The sequence below is a fragment of the Schistosoma mansoni genome, chromosome 2 (assembly GCF_000237925.1).
Source record: "Schistosoma mansoni strain Puerto Rico chromosome 2, complete genome".
NCBI lineage: Eukaryota > Metazoa > Platyhelminthes > Trematoda > Strigeidida > Schistosomatidae > Schistosoma > Schistosoma mansoni.
The window spans coordinates 16,777,795-16,795,447 of record NC_031496.1 but is presented as its reverse complement, the minus strand read 5'-3'; the positions used below and the strand labels follow the sequence as shown (position 1 = coordinate 16,795,447).

General features: G+C 32.0%; 1 protein-coding gene across 1 annotated transcript; it reads right to left on the bottom strand.

The window, feature by feature from the left end:
- Positions 1-1,389: 1,389 nt before the first annotated feature.
- Positions 1,390-17,285, bottom strand: Smp_156520 (putative centrosomal protein of 63 kDa (Cep63 protein); the record flags this gene model as incomplete). Its single annotated transcript, XM_018795882.1, has 11 exons — positions 1,390-1,557; positions 2,888-3,023; positions 4,685-5,169; positions 6,929-7,072; positions 9,780-9,845; positions 11,325-11,484; positions 13,552-13,907; positions 13,950-14,181; positions 16,714-16,946; positions 16,984-17,185; positions 17,218-17,285. The coding sequence occupies 11 exons, from the start codon at positions 17,283-17,285 to the stop codon at positions 1,390-1,392; spliced, it is 2,250 nt and encodes a 749-aa protein (XP_018650150.1).
- Positions 17,286-17,653: the final 368 nt, after the last annotated feature.

The following is a 17,653-nucleotide window of genomic DNA, read 5'->3' as shown; positions in this document are numbered from 1 at the left end:
ATTCAACCGGTGCCGTTTCTAATCTACAGTGAAACAGCGGATTCAGTGTCATTGACCCGATGTATTTTAAGTACACCACAATTATACTTTTTACAAAAACCCTTCACCTGATGATTGATAATCCAGCGTTATAGTTTGGATCATGCACCGAGAACTAGATGCTACTAACTCGAATTCGATTAGTGAAGCTACATCATACATATATTATGCAAGGAGTAAATATTCAGCTACAACAACTATTAGCCTTTACCAATAGGATTATGCAAGAAACAACATTCCTTGATTCCTTTTACTCCGCACTCAACGTAAATTTCTAAACTACAAGAAATAATAATCAAGTTTACGAAACGTCAAACAGATTTACAACATCAACCGATGGAACACAGACGTCTTTTAACTGGTTTCATATTACAAAAAATAAAGAAAAAAAAAGACTGATCTTTTGATTACATTAAAATTTACCGTTTAAAAAACCTACTTGACAAACAGTAAAAGATTGTATAAAATAAGCTATCTCAAATGTAAAAAGTAAATAACAAAACGTCCCCCAGAGGAAGAATGGAAAAGAAGATAGTGACTGATAAGCGTTGAGGTAAATGTGACATTAGAGTGTAAAAAGAAAATCCTAGTTGTTCATCCTCTGGATATTTTTTTTTTGAAAGAACATATGATACATCATAATATGTTTATAGATTGTAAGAGATTATTATTTTTCACAATATTATAAGATTGATAGATATTAATTCATAATAAAACTTGATAAATATGAAAACCTATCTGCCTGTTGAGAAACATTCAGATTCTCAGAATCACTTAATGTGCTTGTCTGTGTAAGCTGGTTAATTTACTAATAAATCGATGTGTAGATTTGTGCATTCATCCTTAGGAAAGCCTATTTGTTAAACATTGTGTTCAGACGTGTGTGTGTGTTTGTTACACAGAAACAACAACAAACAAATCAATATAAACAATCCAACACCAAGGGTAAAAGAATGCATTATACATATATGTATATATGCACTTATCCCATAAAAGGGTAAGTCTTGTAAACTGTTAAAACGAGGTCAAATATTGAATATATAGATATATCACAGTTGAATAACATATTTGGTAAAAAGATTACTTTTTTTCTATAAAAAAAAATTGTACTGGAAAACAGTTTTAATTTATTTATCCGATTGATATGTGGAATAGGATTTAAGATATAATTTAATACATTAAATTGTATACAGTTTTAATGTACGTTCACAAAATTGTATTCTAATAAGAAATACTACTAACACTTAAAGTTATTAGTAGATATAGAAACACAACCATGGTATAAAACAAAAGATTGACTTGTATCAAAATAAAATGAAAACAATATATATATATTAAAAAATATGTAATTTAATATAATTCATTGAAATGTCCAGCATATTCTTGTAAACATTTCAAATGTGCATCAATTTGTTGTTCTAATAACATGGAATGTTTTTGTTCATCAACTAAAAATTGTGCAGCTAAATTATAAACATCTGTATCTTCTTCATTTAAATTATTATGATTAATTTGAGACTGGTATAATGATATTGATGATGATGGTGATGATATTAATGTTGAACAATATGATGGCAGATGATGATTTACCTTCTTTTCAAATGATGATGACTGTTCCTAGAATTCAATAAAAACATTATGGGTATTTGAGGGAAAACAAGTAAAATAAACAACTGATGATTTTGTAATGAGTAAACATTATTTGAGAAAATTAATGATTTATGTTATTTGTTCAGAGATAGCTAAACTCAAAACTATGATCGAGAAATTGATTTGTATTGGTTGTTTGAATCTTCCCAATGATGTCTCAGAACAAATTAACCAAACCCCACCTCATCGCACAATTTAGTGGCTATCTGGACTCAATAGCTAAGTGGTTAAAGCGATGGCGTTTAGAGCGAAAGCTAATGCGTTCGAGTCCCGGGGTGAAAATCAATTCAGGGTTGCAGGTACATTTAACTGACTAGTCTCAAATAGGACGAAAAACGCATCCTGGATTTCACTAATAATCACCACCCATCTTTATGATCGAGTGGTTGAGTATTCAGTGGCTAGGTCAGGATTTTAACATAATTGATAGATAAATACGGAAAATAATCATGTAGAAACCACTAAAGTACAAAGTTCAAAAAGGTTTGTTATCGCACATATATTAAACATTAAAAAAGTGATGATACCACCTCTTTGTAAATTTTTTTCTGCTATTATTCATGAGTTTGACGATATCCGTCTCAAATAAATTTTCCTAAATTATCGATTTGATTGTGAAACAAACTGTTAACAGTTTTATAACAGAAGAAGGATTTTGTGGAGATTTTAGTAATTTTATAGTTGAAATCATGAGTCAATTGAAGCTAGACCACCAAGGAAAAACTGAAAGAACTGGAAGGCCGTTTCGTCCCATTGTGGGACTTCTCAGCAGTGCGCACCCACGAACTCGCCTCGTGAAATTCGAACCCAGGACCTACCGGTCTCGCGCTAGAGCACTTAACCGAATCTCGCGAGGCGAGGTCGTGGATGCGCACTGCTGAGGAGTCCCACAATGGGACGAAACGGCCGTCCAGTGCTTCCAGGTTTTCCTTGGTGGTCTAGCTTCGATTGACTCATGCTTTCAACTATGGAAATACTAAATCTCCACAAAACCTCTTCTGAATGAATTAATTGTCAAGAATCTAACAGGTATAGACCAAATTAATTTGAAACTAATCTCAGTATTTTGTAAAAGTGATGTCAACAATTATCATGAAGTGATGACTCAAAGACTGCTTTACAAGAAGAGTTTGGTAATTAATTGTAACTAATAATTTGCTGCAAAATTAACTAAAACATCATATTCCAATGTACTTACTTCATTTGACAAATTCATTGATTTATAACACTGAAAATTTGTATCTGATTCAACAAATGTACTATCTTGTGTGTAAACAGAAAAGTGAGGGACACTTGTAGATACAATTCTAATTGAATCAGTAGGATAATTCAAACTTGAATTTGGAAATGAATTAACAATAATTTCATTGATTTTGGCGAATTTTGATATTTCAGATGCTGATGAATTTAACGTCAATAGTGTGGGTTCCGAAATAGTATCATAGACATTTTTATCTAGACTGAATTTAGGGAGTAAAAGATATTGTACATAAATTAGATAAGTATTGAAGAACTAGTAAAATCAATTCTTGTGAATTTACAGTAAAGAAAACTAAGTTTTGGGAAGTTGGTTATTCCCGTCAAGAACATTGTTCAAGATTACACATATGACATCAACGTAGCGAAATAAAAGATATGATCCGGCGCTCAATTTAACAGTACAACCAACAAAATGTCAACGTGAAAATTATGTACCGATTCCGATATATGCAATTCTGGTTACGCATTTTTCAATACTAGATAATTTGAAGTATAAATGGAGAAAAAACCACATTCCTGTAAACAATCCATTTATTTCAAATATCTTATGTATGACCAAATATTGTTTACATCAATAAATGTTAAAGGTTCTTTGTTCTGACCTTGTAAAATACAATGTTATCCGAAAGTTGAAAGGATAATAGAAATATATATTACTTAAAAAACTACTTATTCTAACTTAGAAGTAATGACGATAATGATAGTAAGTAAACGTCAATATTCTGTTTTCCAGCTCTCCTACACATAATGTATCATCAGTCATAAACCAAAAAACTTCTACACTATGACACTTTATTGTACTTAGCATCTTGTAAGTCGTATAAACCTACTTCTTTATGAAGTAGAATTCATGGATATATGTGAGTACTTCAATAGAGATTACTGGATCACAAATTATATTTGTGACTCAATACATAATCTAAAGAAAGTATTAATAAGTTAGCCAGTTGTCCCTGCGTAGAACCTGCAAAGAGTACGCATCGGTTCAAGTCTTCAAACCTTAAATCACCTCTATCAAGGGAATAGATCAGTAAATTGAGGAAATAAGATGGAATAGTATTAACTACAATGGAAACATGAACAGGAGAAATAGTTTCTAAGAAATAAATGAGATCTCAGAAGAAAAAATTTCAAGATGACACAAGACTTCAAAAATAGAAAAAGGTTGAAAATAAGTGCAACAGTGCCACAGCAACCGACTGCGCGTCTTATCACCTGAAGTCGCCAACTGCGAGTTACAACCATTATACGAGCTAGGATCAAGAATTTCGCATACATCAACATGACTCATACTATTCATTAATGACTTAATGAGGTGGAACTATGTTTAAATATGGCAGCCTCTAGGTTCTTTCATACCTACTCCTTTATTAATCAAAACTGCACATTGTGGTAAGCGGGAGCTGAACAAAAATAAAATAACTCCTTTTAGATATATTCTACAAAGTTTTATTTTATCTGAATGCAACTCATCAAGTGCCGATTTTTACACTCAACTATGAATTAAATGCTTTTTGTAAGAGCTAAAGATACCGCCCAGTTGTTCAAAATGAAATAGATGGTTTCAACCTTACAACCAAATCATTATTATAAGTTATATGCTCTAACCGCTTACCACTTATAGCCACACTTCTAAGTGTAAATTTCTAATGCTAAAAAGTTAGTGAACTTTATAAATATTATTAGTACGATTGATTGAAGAACACTGAATTGAACAACATTCTAAGTAGCTTACTCGATTAATTCATTTTCGTTTGAATTGATGTCATCATTATTATCATCCGAAGGTGACAACAGTTTAGAGCGTACCGATGGTATTGGTTTGTATGATGTAACAACATCAGACTCGCTGACTGGCAACATTTGTATTTCATCCTTATTTTTAAACATTTTGTTTGGTATAATTTGTACCAACTGTTCAGAATTTTTGGATCCATTACAAATATCCGTCGAATTACCAAGTAAACTGATGTTACTGTGAAAATCTTGTTTAAAATTTGAACAGTTTTTGTTTCCTTGATTAATTTGAACCTGAGAGTGATTGACTCCCATTTCAATTTGCTTACTGACTAGATCTACTGGAGTGTTAAGAGTTTTACGATGGATACTACTATTTGATCGATTGATAAATAGCGTTGAATTCAGATCAGCACAACAATTATTAGGCATTTTATCCAACTCTTTCTTATCTGTTAACAGGTTGGATGAAGTGGGATTTTCCTACGGAAAAATAATTGAATGCAAGATAACAATCACTGAAAATTAATAAATACTAATGTTATTGAATAAAAGTGAACAAAAAGATATTCCTAAATAACATTTTACTGCAAAAACCTACTAGTTATCAGTAGTATATTTTAAAAAAAGTAGGGAATTAACTCGAAAACGAAAAGGTAGAATCTATCAGAGAAGAAATTCATACCCATTCACTCATCATATTACTAAGGATAATCCATAAACAATACAATTAAACTGACGGACAATTTAGAAACCGTAGTGAATTATAAATTATGTGTAACGGAATAAAACACAACAAGATGTTAATCAAGTCAAAAGATTTCGGATTTAAACCTATTAAGTAGTTTTTTTTATTTTTACAGTACGAGGTGGAGGAGTTGTGTTTGATCCTGTATAACAGTTTAGACATGTGTTCCTAAGGAACTTCAAAGTGAGACACAACAGGTGTTCATGATGCATCTGTTTTTCTGTGGCCTGATAATCCAATTCATGATCGAAGATAAATAAGAAATGTTACTAAATCGGATAATAAAAGAATAGCTCACGTTATGATTACATGAGTTATACTATAAACAAGGGTGTTATTCCTAGCACTCAGTAATCATCAGTATCTAGTAGTTATCAATTTTTGTCGAACAAAATTTTTGTTTATCAGCATGATTGAAAATAAACTACCACAAGAGAAAAATGTTTGAAAATAACTCATTTTAAATTTATACCAGTATTCGTCGACATTAGAACGAGTAGTTTGACAAAAACTGGGTACCGAGTATAGAGAAGCCATTATATGTGAAAGTTACACCTGAAATGATCTCATCTATTGAAAATCGAATAATTTCAACGTCTCGTTCAGCAAACTTTTCTGGACGAAACGTTGGAATTATGTGAATTTCAATATCTGAGATTATTTCAAATATAATTTTCACATATGATAACTCATCTTAAAATTATATTACTTTAACAATTAATCAGTAGTGCAAATCAAGTGACAAAATTAAGCCCAATGAATTTCCCGAACAAACAGTGAGTCAAATGAATGTGTAACTGTAACTTTCCCTCAAGAACTCCTTTTATTTTATTAAAAAAGCTTTTGACTTGGCTTTAAGAACTGTGATTTCTGGTTTAAAATGACAAAATCGACAAGAAATCTAATACCAGTAAGAGTTGTGATAAAAGCATATATCTTTTTAAATTGTTGTAATACCGAATAGAGTAATTATATTTTAAGTGAGAAAAACACTTTTGCATAGTCATATACATATTCTGATGATTCTTAGATGTGACGAAATATGCCGCTGTTATCTTTCACATGCGGCCAATTACTAGAGAAAATTTATTCAATATTAAGCACTTGTGAAGTGTAAGCAGATTATTGATGGAAATCATGCTTTAATTTTTTGCCGCAAAAAATTTCATCAATAAAGAGCGTTATAAAAGTAAGAAAATGGTCTAGTATACGTTAAAACTTTAATTGAAGCTTTGAATAAGTTAGGAGACAAAAGAGTTTCGACCGAGACTCTGGACAGATTTCCTCGAAAATATAAAATATCTAAACATAGTCAACCACTTTTCCTTACAACTATCTAGAAACCTACGTTATATCAACTGACAGGCAGATTAAAAAACAAAGCGAAACTAATAAACGAAACAAACGGGATATTAAACGTCACCGTACTTTTCTACAATTCGAGAAGAAAGTCCAACGACAGTGAAAAAAGAAATACACAAAAAGTATGCTTACTGACTGCGTATCATTGAGGGCTAAAGTAGTTGTTAGTTTGATTAGTTCATCATTGGGCAGTAAATAGTCACTTGTTTGTACACCTTTATCTGAAGTACAATTTCTTGGCGCCCGATTTATTTCATATGATCTGGATGCTTGAATCTGCATTGTAATAAATTATATATAATTGGGTTTTATGCATTAGAGACAAGAGTTTATCGCTTTAAAAAAAAGATACAATGCTTTCAGTTTCTTCTGCAAACACAGATGTTAATTAGTCTCTCTATTTGATAAAACTATCCGTTTTATTTTACGGACAGATTAGGAAATCAATAACTGGTTAAGGTCTACAAAACAATGCCCATTCACTTGGACCAGTGATCTTTTTCTAACTTGATCGATCAAGAAATATAGAGATAGATGAGCATGATAGAAAATACTACACAGCGGTCAATCAAATTTAGTTATCTCAGTTCCATAGGATGCCAGTTGTTCTCCCGATAGCTCAGTGATAATGTCTCAAACTGTGAGTTCGATGGGTGCGGGTCGCAAATCTACAGGGGGCATCGTTTCTCTCAAAATTGCAGGTGCACCTTGCTGGGGAGTTCCAAATAGCGTAAAACCTAGATTCATGGTTTCCTGACGACTACCTTTAACTATCTGGTATCTGATACATAGTGTAACACTGTCAAGTCACTTAGAACAATGGCTGCATTGCAACTTGATTGATGGAATTCGGTCAAGGCTGAAGAACTAGACAAATATGACATTGGTCACTACTCAGTGATTAATCAAATGTAAACCCATATTCGTATTTTGGATATGTTGTATGAAAGATAAACTGGGGAATTTTATCAGTGTCAAGTTCGATAGTTCACTATATATGTTTTTATTACACGACCAATTGTGAAAAAGTATGATAAATATAAAGATTCGACTGGTTAGTTACAAACCACATGGAATCTGAACACATTACATATTAATACCATGTGGGGAGATTAAAAATTATACGAGTTGAGATGATAATATTAGTTACAACAGCGAACTTCATATGAGAGGTCTAATTCGGGAGGAACATAAAAGTCTGAAGAATGGGACGTATAGAGAACCCTAAGCTGGAGATTCAGAAATTAGAAAATTAGTGTATAAGGGCAACTGCAACTTGTCTTGAGACACAATGATTAAAAAGGTTTACACAAACTATTAAATAGTGGTGACAGTGATTCGGAATACACAACTATTCATAAAAAATGATTAAAGACTGATTTTACAGTGACAAATGTAGTAGTCGTATTACTATCATCCCCGTTTTTATTACTGTTGCTACTACCATTATTACCAATGTTCATTGTCATTATTATTGTAATTGCTAGTATTATTATTATTATTAGTAGTAGTAGTAGTAGTGGAAGTGATGAGTGGTGGTAAAAACAGCATGATAAATTACACAAATATTTCTACATTGATTTGTAGATAAAATTACGTTATATTAAGTGATAAAGTGTGCGAATAACCACTTTAAATACACAGATATTATGGAAAATATATAAAAGAGCTGGAAAGATTTGGTTACACCGTTTAGTAGGTCTTTCATGACTATAGAAGAGGAGAACTATTACGAACTTATTTGGAATATAAGGGCCAAAATTGGCTCAATCCTTATAACCTCCACTATATTGAAAAGATGACCTCGTGTCCTATCGGAAAAATGATAACGACCACTCTGCGCTCTTTGAGTTAAGATTTAGAACGAGCCAGGCTTGATAGGAAAGACATATGTATTGACCTATCTTAAGGTAACATGGTGGTTGGAGGTGGTCAACAGGAAACCCTGGACCCGGGTTTCGTGCTACTTGGCACTCGTCAGCAAGGTGTGCCTGTAATCTTGAGGGAACTGATGCCCCCTGACGGATTCGATCCCGTGTCACTCAGCTTCACAGTCAGAGACTTTACTACTGAGCTATTCGGGCCGCGACCATTCGATCAGCACTAAGGACTTGACACGCATGAGATTGATCACCACCCAATGATCAATCAATTGTGATTGACCTATCTGGACCACGAAGCCAGATGGTCACTAACGTATGGCAGGCATGTCGATAAACATACTTTAAGGTGATAAAACCAGGCAACCTATCCTTTATTTGAGCAACCATGATTGGGTGACTAAAAAGTGATGCATAAACTATCTAGAATAAGGTTTCTTTTAATGGATCTAGTACAACGATAGCAACAGATTTGTTAGATTGAGGTCTCGGAAACAGTGGTTTTTAACGAACAGCTAGCGTGTCTGATATCCTTTTTATCACACTTTTTTTTCAAAGATCGTAGTTGGTAGTAGATTTGAGTCAATACATTACGTAAATAATAGAACTTTTTGTTTATAGTTCCGCCGAAATACACTTATTTAAACAAAATACTCATTCTTCGTAGAAGCTTAACCAGCTTCATTGGAATCACACCTGGAAGGTCTGGTTTGACTTTGCTATAAACAAGGGATTACTAATCACTTATCATCAATGTTGAAACAATACCTACATATTCAATTAAAGCTTTTTCAGGATATTAAGAAGATACACATATACATACAAGGATTGTGAAAAATCATAAAAAATATATGAAATAAATAATAGCATAATTTCAAACACTAGCTGACCTAATTCAGTTAGCGGAGCTGGTCAGCATTACTGACCGAGTAAAGAAATCGGTACATAGTGAATAATTTACACTAATTATACGATTTGATAGGGAGAAGTTTAAGTGTTTTTTTTAAAGAAAACTGCTTACATTACAATAATTTGATATTTTCAAATAAACATATGAAGAAATTCGTAATAAAACACATAGTACTCGAAAAGATCAAACCTACTTGATAGACATATTTTTTAAGTCGATATATTTCAGATATTGTTTTGGATAATTTAGACGACAAATCCTATATTAAAGAGAATAGATATTTATTACATTTGATAGATTTAAATCACAGCCAACTTAATATAAAGTATTAAAAAAACAAGTTCTATTTAGCATATTTTGAAGACGAAATTCATTTATTTGATGAAACTCTACTATTCCATTGACCTTTTTATACCTATATGATTAGTCCGTGAACATGTGAAGAACCCCATTGCTACAAACAGTAATGAAATTTAAATGTGTACTTATTTTGTAAATTTGTCAAGATTTATGTTATTAAAATTATCTTAAGTCCAGAAACTGGTTTATATGAATCAACATTACTTTATATCTCCATTCTTTATATGAACCCTACCAGTAGTTTATAGGCGACTTTATATTAGCTTATAAATTATTTGTGTATATAAGAGTCCTTCCAACGGCAGGAGCAGTAGCCAGTTGGATTAAAAACCAGATTTATGTTTACAAGAAAAAAAATTCTCAACCGCGTCTCTTACCTCGGCCAACCTCAGGACCAGTTAATCAATCGTAACCTTAATTATTGAATGACCTAATTTAACTAGTGCACTTGCAACTTTTCTTCGTCAAATACAAATACATCACTATTTATCTCCTAAATGCATGATTAATCTACTTAGTACTCACTCCACTTTATTATTTCTTACTAATTTCATATAAATTTTTGCATGACATAGTCTTCCACTAAACATTTGATCGAATTTGTAGTTGCACTATTATTTCTCTTACCCCATCTGACCCATATTTATTCTCATCATTAATTTTATAATTTCACTCATAAGCTGATTCAAGTTAACATACTGCATATTAGTCAACTCAATATTAACAATTTAGTTCTGTTTAATAATCCTAAATTCATATGCTATAACTTTAGACGATGTACTTTGCCTTGCACCTGGTCACTTCTTAGATTATCAGTTTGGATACATAATTGAAGAACCTGAGGAGAATTTATTGAAAGGAATATTTCTCGTTCACATATTAGCGTTTTTATTACGGTTGGGATTTTTAAACAATTAAACTCTAGTATTGTAACAAATTCATTGAAAATATCCATTGGGAGTTCATGGTCACTCTGATCTATATGTTTGTGTTCAACTCAGTCTAGTCCAAAAAGTAGAGAATAAATTATATAGACCATCAACTGCTGTATCGTCTGCAAGTGATAAAAGCGTTTAAGAGGGTTACTAGTTCAACAACTAGTATATTATGACAATGAAACATTTTAAATAAACATCTGCCTTACAAAGAGAGTTATTTATTAAGCATACTTTGACAAAACTTGGTAGGAAGCTCAATTTTCTTTAAAAATAATATTACCAAAAGTTAACCATCAAAATAAAAATAAAAAGCGAAGAATTTTATCAGATTTATTTGGATTGGTCGAACATATATCCATTTTAATAAATTTCAAGTACTATTTGAATACACATTTGGACAAAAAAAGGTATGCGTCAATAAGCATATGTTTTTTTCTTACCTCTTCAACTAAAGATAACCTTCTTTCAAAATTTCTCACTCTTTCACGGGCTTCATCAATGGAAGTTTCCAGAGACTTAGTTTGCCCATTAGAACATGCTTTGGATTCCACTAGACGACGAATTGTAGCAGATGCTACTTGACATGTATTTTCAAGTCGACTGAAAGCAGAAATGAATTAAACTAGATTGTACACTGTGATGTACTAAGAAGATATAAATTCACTCGTCAGCAGCTCGATAACGCAACTTCTTCTTATCATCGCCTTTGTGGATTAATGACTTATATGAAAATGCTAAGAATGATTTAGGTTAAGTAAGGAACATTACTACAACTAAAACCATCAACACATTTCGACCCTAGTTGTAAGTGTCCTGATAATAACGCGAAAGGTAGATAATTCCCTAGATAACTTTACCCCCTGTCCTGATCAATTCCGACTCATATTTTCAAAATCTAATAAAAGAAATCCGTTTTATACAAAACGGCTCAGATCGTGATAGCATAAATGTTATACTTTGACCAATTTTTATTGACTTAGCTTGGCAAGAGGAAAATTAAGACTGAAAATAGGACCATAGACGACGACGTTCAATTAAATTTAGCTTACTCATGGAAGATATCAGTTCTAGACGATGATTAATTTTATTCGATCGATATCTAGTGCTTTTGCTTTCTTGTTAAAGCACAAGTGGAAAAAACCGGATAGTAACGTTGTAGTAGTTGATAATTAAGATGAAATTAAAGTTTTCGGGAGGACAACCAAATGTAACCCTGTTGGAGTTATTGTACAGAAGAATTCACTTTTGAAATCTGTAGACAGTTGCAAATAAGTTTTGAATGTAATTAAGGGAATATTTGAATTTAAAGGTAGCAGTATCAGTCAGTTGGATTCCAGGTGCAAAGCTTTTAAATAAATATCTAGGCACTCATAATATACACAAATATACTTCCGAACTGTGATATATGTGGAATCTTTCAACATCAACAATAATATATGACACTAAGTTAGTCTGTAACTATAAATCATGAGCGAGAATTCTCATCCAACTAATCACGAAAAGTTGTCAATGTATTTAATTGGACTGAAGACATAAGGGCACAGTTTGTATCAACTGTGGATCGCTTACTGTTGATCCTAGAAGAAAACTTAGAATTAAATATCTGAACTGAGAATTCTTATAAGATTTATGTTAGTCAGGCAAACAAAACCTAAAAAACGGTTTATCAGTAGTTCTTATGGATATATTCGACATATTTTTAGTGGTGATTATTTTCAACTTCGTTAAATATAAACTAGGTATTAACAGTAATACGTATCAAATTTGGATATTCTAAGAGTATAGCTTGAGGCTGTTACCACACTTTGTGATATTTTGCTATAAAAATAACCCCTAATTCAACATCGAAAAATCACAGCTGAATTTTTTCAGATGATTCAGTCAGTAGTTTTCATTAAACTTATGACAACGAAACATAAACATGGCTAGAATATCTCAGCACAAATCGTTCTAAAGAACTGAATGAATTGTACTTGACGAAATATTGATTACTAATTAGTGCTTGTGATTTTCAGTAGCCACTGGAGAATTAAATTGATAACTGTCAAAATAATGGGAATTTTTTAAACAAAACGAACATTTTGCATATTTTTGTCAACTATATGGAAATTCCCCATTCCCTCTTTCTACCTGTAATAAATATCGCTTAGATTTTTCCAGACTCCTCGTTGTCTCCATTTGTTTGTTTATAAAGGTTCTGTCAAGATAACCAACACATTCGCTTCCTTATCAGTTGCCTTCTGACGATATACAAACTAAAATGAGCTCATAAGTACCATCTCAAACAACACATCATTATTACAACTCAATAATTAAATGCGGAATTATGTAGTGGATGATTAGTCATACTGACTGTATGAATGTTAACGCAGCACTTAGTTTTATAAACTTTGATTGACTAAGAGTTCCGAAGTGTGGCATGTTGGTTGAAAATCAAGTATCTAACCAAATGAGTTAGAAATCCCAATTTTATTGGAGAGATTATTAGAAGATCTATTCTATGTTAACGAACACTTTACGTAAATCCAAATAAATAGATACATCTAAGTGAGTGAATCTAAAGCTGACTGATAGAGGTGGTTTTAGTATACCTGAACAACAATCTATTTGAGCAGAAAAATATACCACGTTTAATTATATTAAATTATCGGTAAGTAAGTCGATTACCTTATTTCTAACATTTTATCTATGAGGGTATTATTAGCTTCACTTAATTGATTTTCCAAGTACTTAACTTTATGAGTAATTTCTTCTTGATCATTGAGAGGTTGCTGCTGCTGTTGTAATGGTGATGATAAGTCAGTAAATGAAGTTGGTCCATGTTTAACTGATATATTGAGTGTCGAATTGTGTTTTCGATGTGACAGTAAGTTTAAATGCTTTGCCACAGTTTTTTCTAAACGTTTTACAGATTTCTGAGAACCATTTATAACTGATTTTTTCATTTCAGCTTCATGAGGAAGGCGATGGATTTCCGAAATTTTATTTGTGAGTGATGCTTTAGTGATCACTAATTCTTCGGCCTATAAAGGAATTAATAATCAGAGAAACTGGCTCAAAAATACCTGAAGCTTAATTGTATTTTTATGATCATTTAGCTGTTTACTAAGTTTGTCAATAGCTGATTGATGTTCTTCTTTCATCTCTTTAATGTTATTCTTTTGATTGGCTTCTTCTTGTAATTTCACCTCAAATTGAGATTGCAGTTCATCATACCGTTTCTGAATATCAATTATGTCACTTTTTTGGTCTGCCAACTGTTGTTTCAGTGATGAAATAATCTGTTCATTTTTTTGTCTAGATTACAAGTTGGAAAAAGACAAACAACGTTTTAAGTACGACCTAATATTGATTCCAAGATTTTACCTTGACTTCTTGGTTAAAACGAAATACCTAAATGTTTTATTGAAACCAGGTCACTTGAATATAACTATATTGAATAAACAAATTCACTAGAATGATAAAATGGTAGTCTACACACGGACAAATTAAGGGAATTAGTTATCTTGAGTATGGTTTCAGTTGTTTGACTGGTTTGTACCTTAGTTTTAATTTAATAAGTAATAACCTAATAGTCGATGCATTGACCCTGTTTTTTAAATAGACAATGGTTGACTTGTAATTTGTGTAACACCACATTGTGTAGTTCCTTAAAAAATTGCAATAAAAAGTTAGCACAGAACATATACGTACGCAAAATTTCCTAAGCTGCCACTTCATAAGGTTACTTTCAAAGTATTCAGTGAACAGTTAGTGTTAAACTTCATTCGACCACTGATACAATAACAATCAGAAAGTTCAACAAGAAACTGTGAAGATAAACGAATAAGGCGAGTTAATCTATGTAAGATATATACGAAGATAGCAAAAAACTAAAATCTACAGAAAACCTTTAAAAGTTATGGTAAAATGGATTAAACAATAACTCATAATGAAGTCTAGAAATCACTCGAAAATCCAATCCAAATTTAAACGAAACATAAACTAATATAAACATTATGAACCATAAACAGTTTGAGCGAGATTGAATATTGTAAATGAGAGAAAATAGATTTTATCTCAAATTTTATGAATGCTAAAGGCTATGTTTCATTAAAGTTTATAAAACTCAATCAAATTTCAGTAAGCTACTTTAGTTTTTCAAAAACCTAGTGCTAACGCTCTTCGAAAACTTTGGATTCGCACAGTAACCAGTAGATCCCAGATTTGAACCCGCTTCACCTCTTAGGTTTGAGTAGCTGGGTACTCCTACTCATGTCAACATAATCTATGCGGCTCAAACCTGAGTACAAAAACCTGTGTTCAATATATGGGTTAACTACATAGACTGAAGTTGAGAAATAATAGTTAACTCAGCAGAGAAAATTTTCTTTTCGACCAAATTACTTACTTAAGCTATACATTCGTATTTATAGTTGTTTAATAAACATATATGTCTACAGAATAATAGAAAAAATTGAATCATAAAATGATTTCAAATGCAAGCTTTCCTATTTTTCTATAGACATATATATTTGTCAAACTATAAATACGAATGTACAGCTTAAGTGAAGGATTTCGTTGAAAAAAATTGTATCCGATAAATCCTCTTTATTTTCATTCAGTGGCACAATGGGTTGCTTTGATAGTGGAATCTACAAATTAACATATTAGAAATCAGCTTCAGTTCTTTCTTTCCAAATAGGAAAATAGCTATTTAAAAATTATAGGACTAGATTAAACGTATCTGACTACTGGCATCATCATGTGTCTTTCATAACTGGTGTGTGGCTAACAAAAATGAGGTAGAAATGGTGGCATTTGAACTTCACACTCAGTGAAAAAACATAAAACGGTGAAACTATGATCGCGTATAGAATCATCACGAGAATATCATTAGGTTTTTTTTCAATCCCTCCCGTGTAATAAAGTCATGAAAAAAGGAGTGATTACTGCAACTTATGAGATAAACTCGTTATGTGCGGTTTATATAAGTAAGTAGAATGACCAAACATTTGAGCCGTTTAATTCTGTGTTAAAGTAAAAATAGGTGTTCATTAGTCCTAAAGCATCATCACCCATATGGTAGGGTAATGGTACTTTTATTTTGTGAGTCACAAACAGGACTAGCTAGAATGACTGCCTAATGAACCATACCATCTGTCTTCTGTAGAACGTTGTACCTTGAGGTCGAATATTAGTTTTAGAAAACAGGAATCAAAAAGCTTAACTTTTAATCTATTAGAAATAACAATAAATGTGAAATATAAACATCCTTACAGAAAATTACACAGCTCATGAGTCATAAATCAGACGAGGTTTCTTCGTATCATTAGAAAGAAACAAGAAAAAAATTTAAATACGACAAAAGTTGCTCAGAATTTACAAGTCGATGAATTTTTAAGTTGGTTGAAACCTTTACCAAGTATTCATATTAATATCGTGCTGAATAATAAAATCAGGCCTAATGATTATATGTTACCGACAGGACAAGAAGTCAATGAGCACACCTTTTTATTCAGCGTGCACTGCAGAAAACATCTTCTTGGTGAAAGACAAAGTGTAATAGTTCGAGTTAAGTCAGAGAATAACAATAAAGAGACAAGTTGCCCCAATATGGAGTATGATTAGAAGTTCGACTTTGCTTAACTAAAATATCAAGTAATCAGAAGCAGAAGTTAGCTTGCTTTCGAATCTCTATAACTGTCTCATTTTATTGCGGCTACCGCATATATTCATTCACTTACTAAATTTCACTATTCATGTCCAAACATAAAATCCACAATGAGGTACACTTCAAAGTAATTATTCTGTAAACTTGAATATTTAACCGAAGAGTAAATAACGCACCTTAATCTCTCATACTCAGCTTTTAGAGCTTCATTTTCAGTCTCTAGATTACGTAGATGCATTGAGAAATCACTTTTTTCTGCAGCTAATTGATTTTGATATTTCCTTTGAAGATTACTGTAACTAGCTTTCATGGCGTTAACCTTGTGACTTAATTCCTCAATTTGTTTGCCATAACACACTCTTTGATCTTTAGATTCAACCATTTCAAGGCGCCTAAAAGCATCTTGTAACTATCAGAACAGTTTATTATATAAAAAGATAACTTACATCCCTTTCTTTTTCGTTAACTAGACCCTGTAGCCTGTTATTTTCAGACACCTTAATCGACAGCTTTCTTTCAAGGGCTTGAAGATCTCCTTCCCACTCACATTTCTTCTTTTCAATAAGCATATCAATCTCAACTAAAAGCTCTTGTAATTCATTCTCAAACTCAAAAATGTGAGGTACGAGAAAACCAAAGTTTTTCAATCTAAAAATCTCAAATTGATGAAACTTTATTACTTATTGCTCTCCAGCTTCCGCTCCACATTGGTTGACTGACCAAGTGGAGACGAAAATTCCAAGGACATTCCACGCAATTTAAAGTAACATAAAACAATAGGTTTAGTTTATTGACGCCAACAAACAAAATGAACGTTTGCAAAGAGACTGTGTGAATTTCTGAAATAACTTTACTATCGTATGCTTTCGTGAAAGTTGGGAGATGTAATTCAATAATTTTGGTGCAGTATATTGTAAAGTATTCTGAAGATTTGTCTGTCGGGAAGTTTAGTCCTAACGTGATTTACATTTCTTAAAATTTTGCTGTGTTCTTACGAAACAAAATAACCATTTCCGATCTAAAGAATCTATTCTGAGCTATAAGTTCGGTAGATTACTTCTTTTATTGTGTTTCACTCAACTTAATAGTTAACTGTGGTTTTGCCTCAGCTCACTA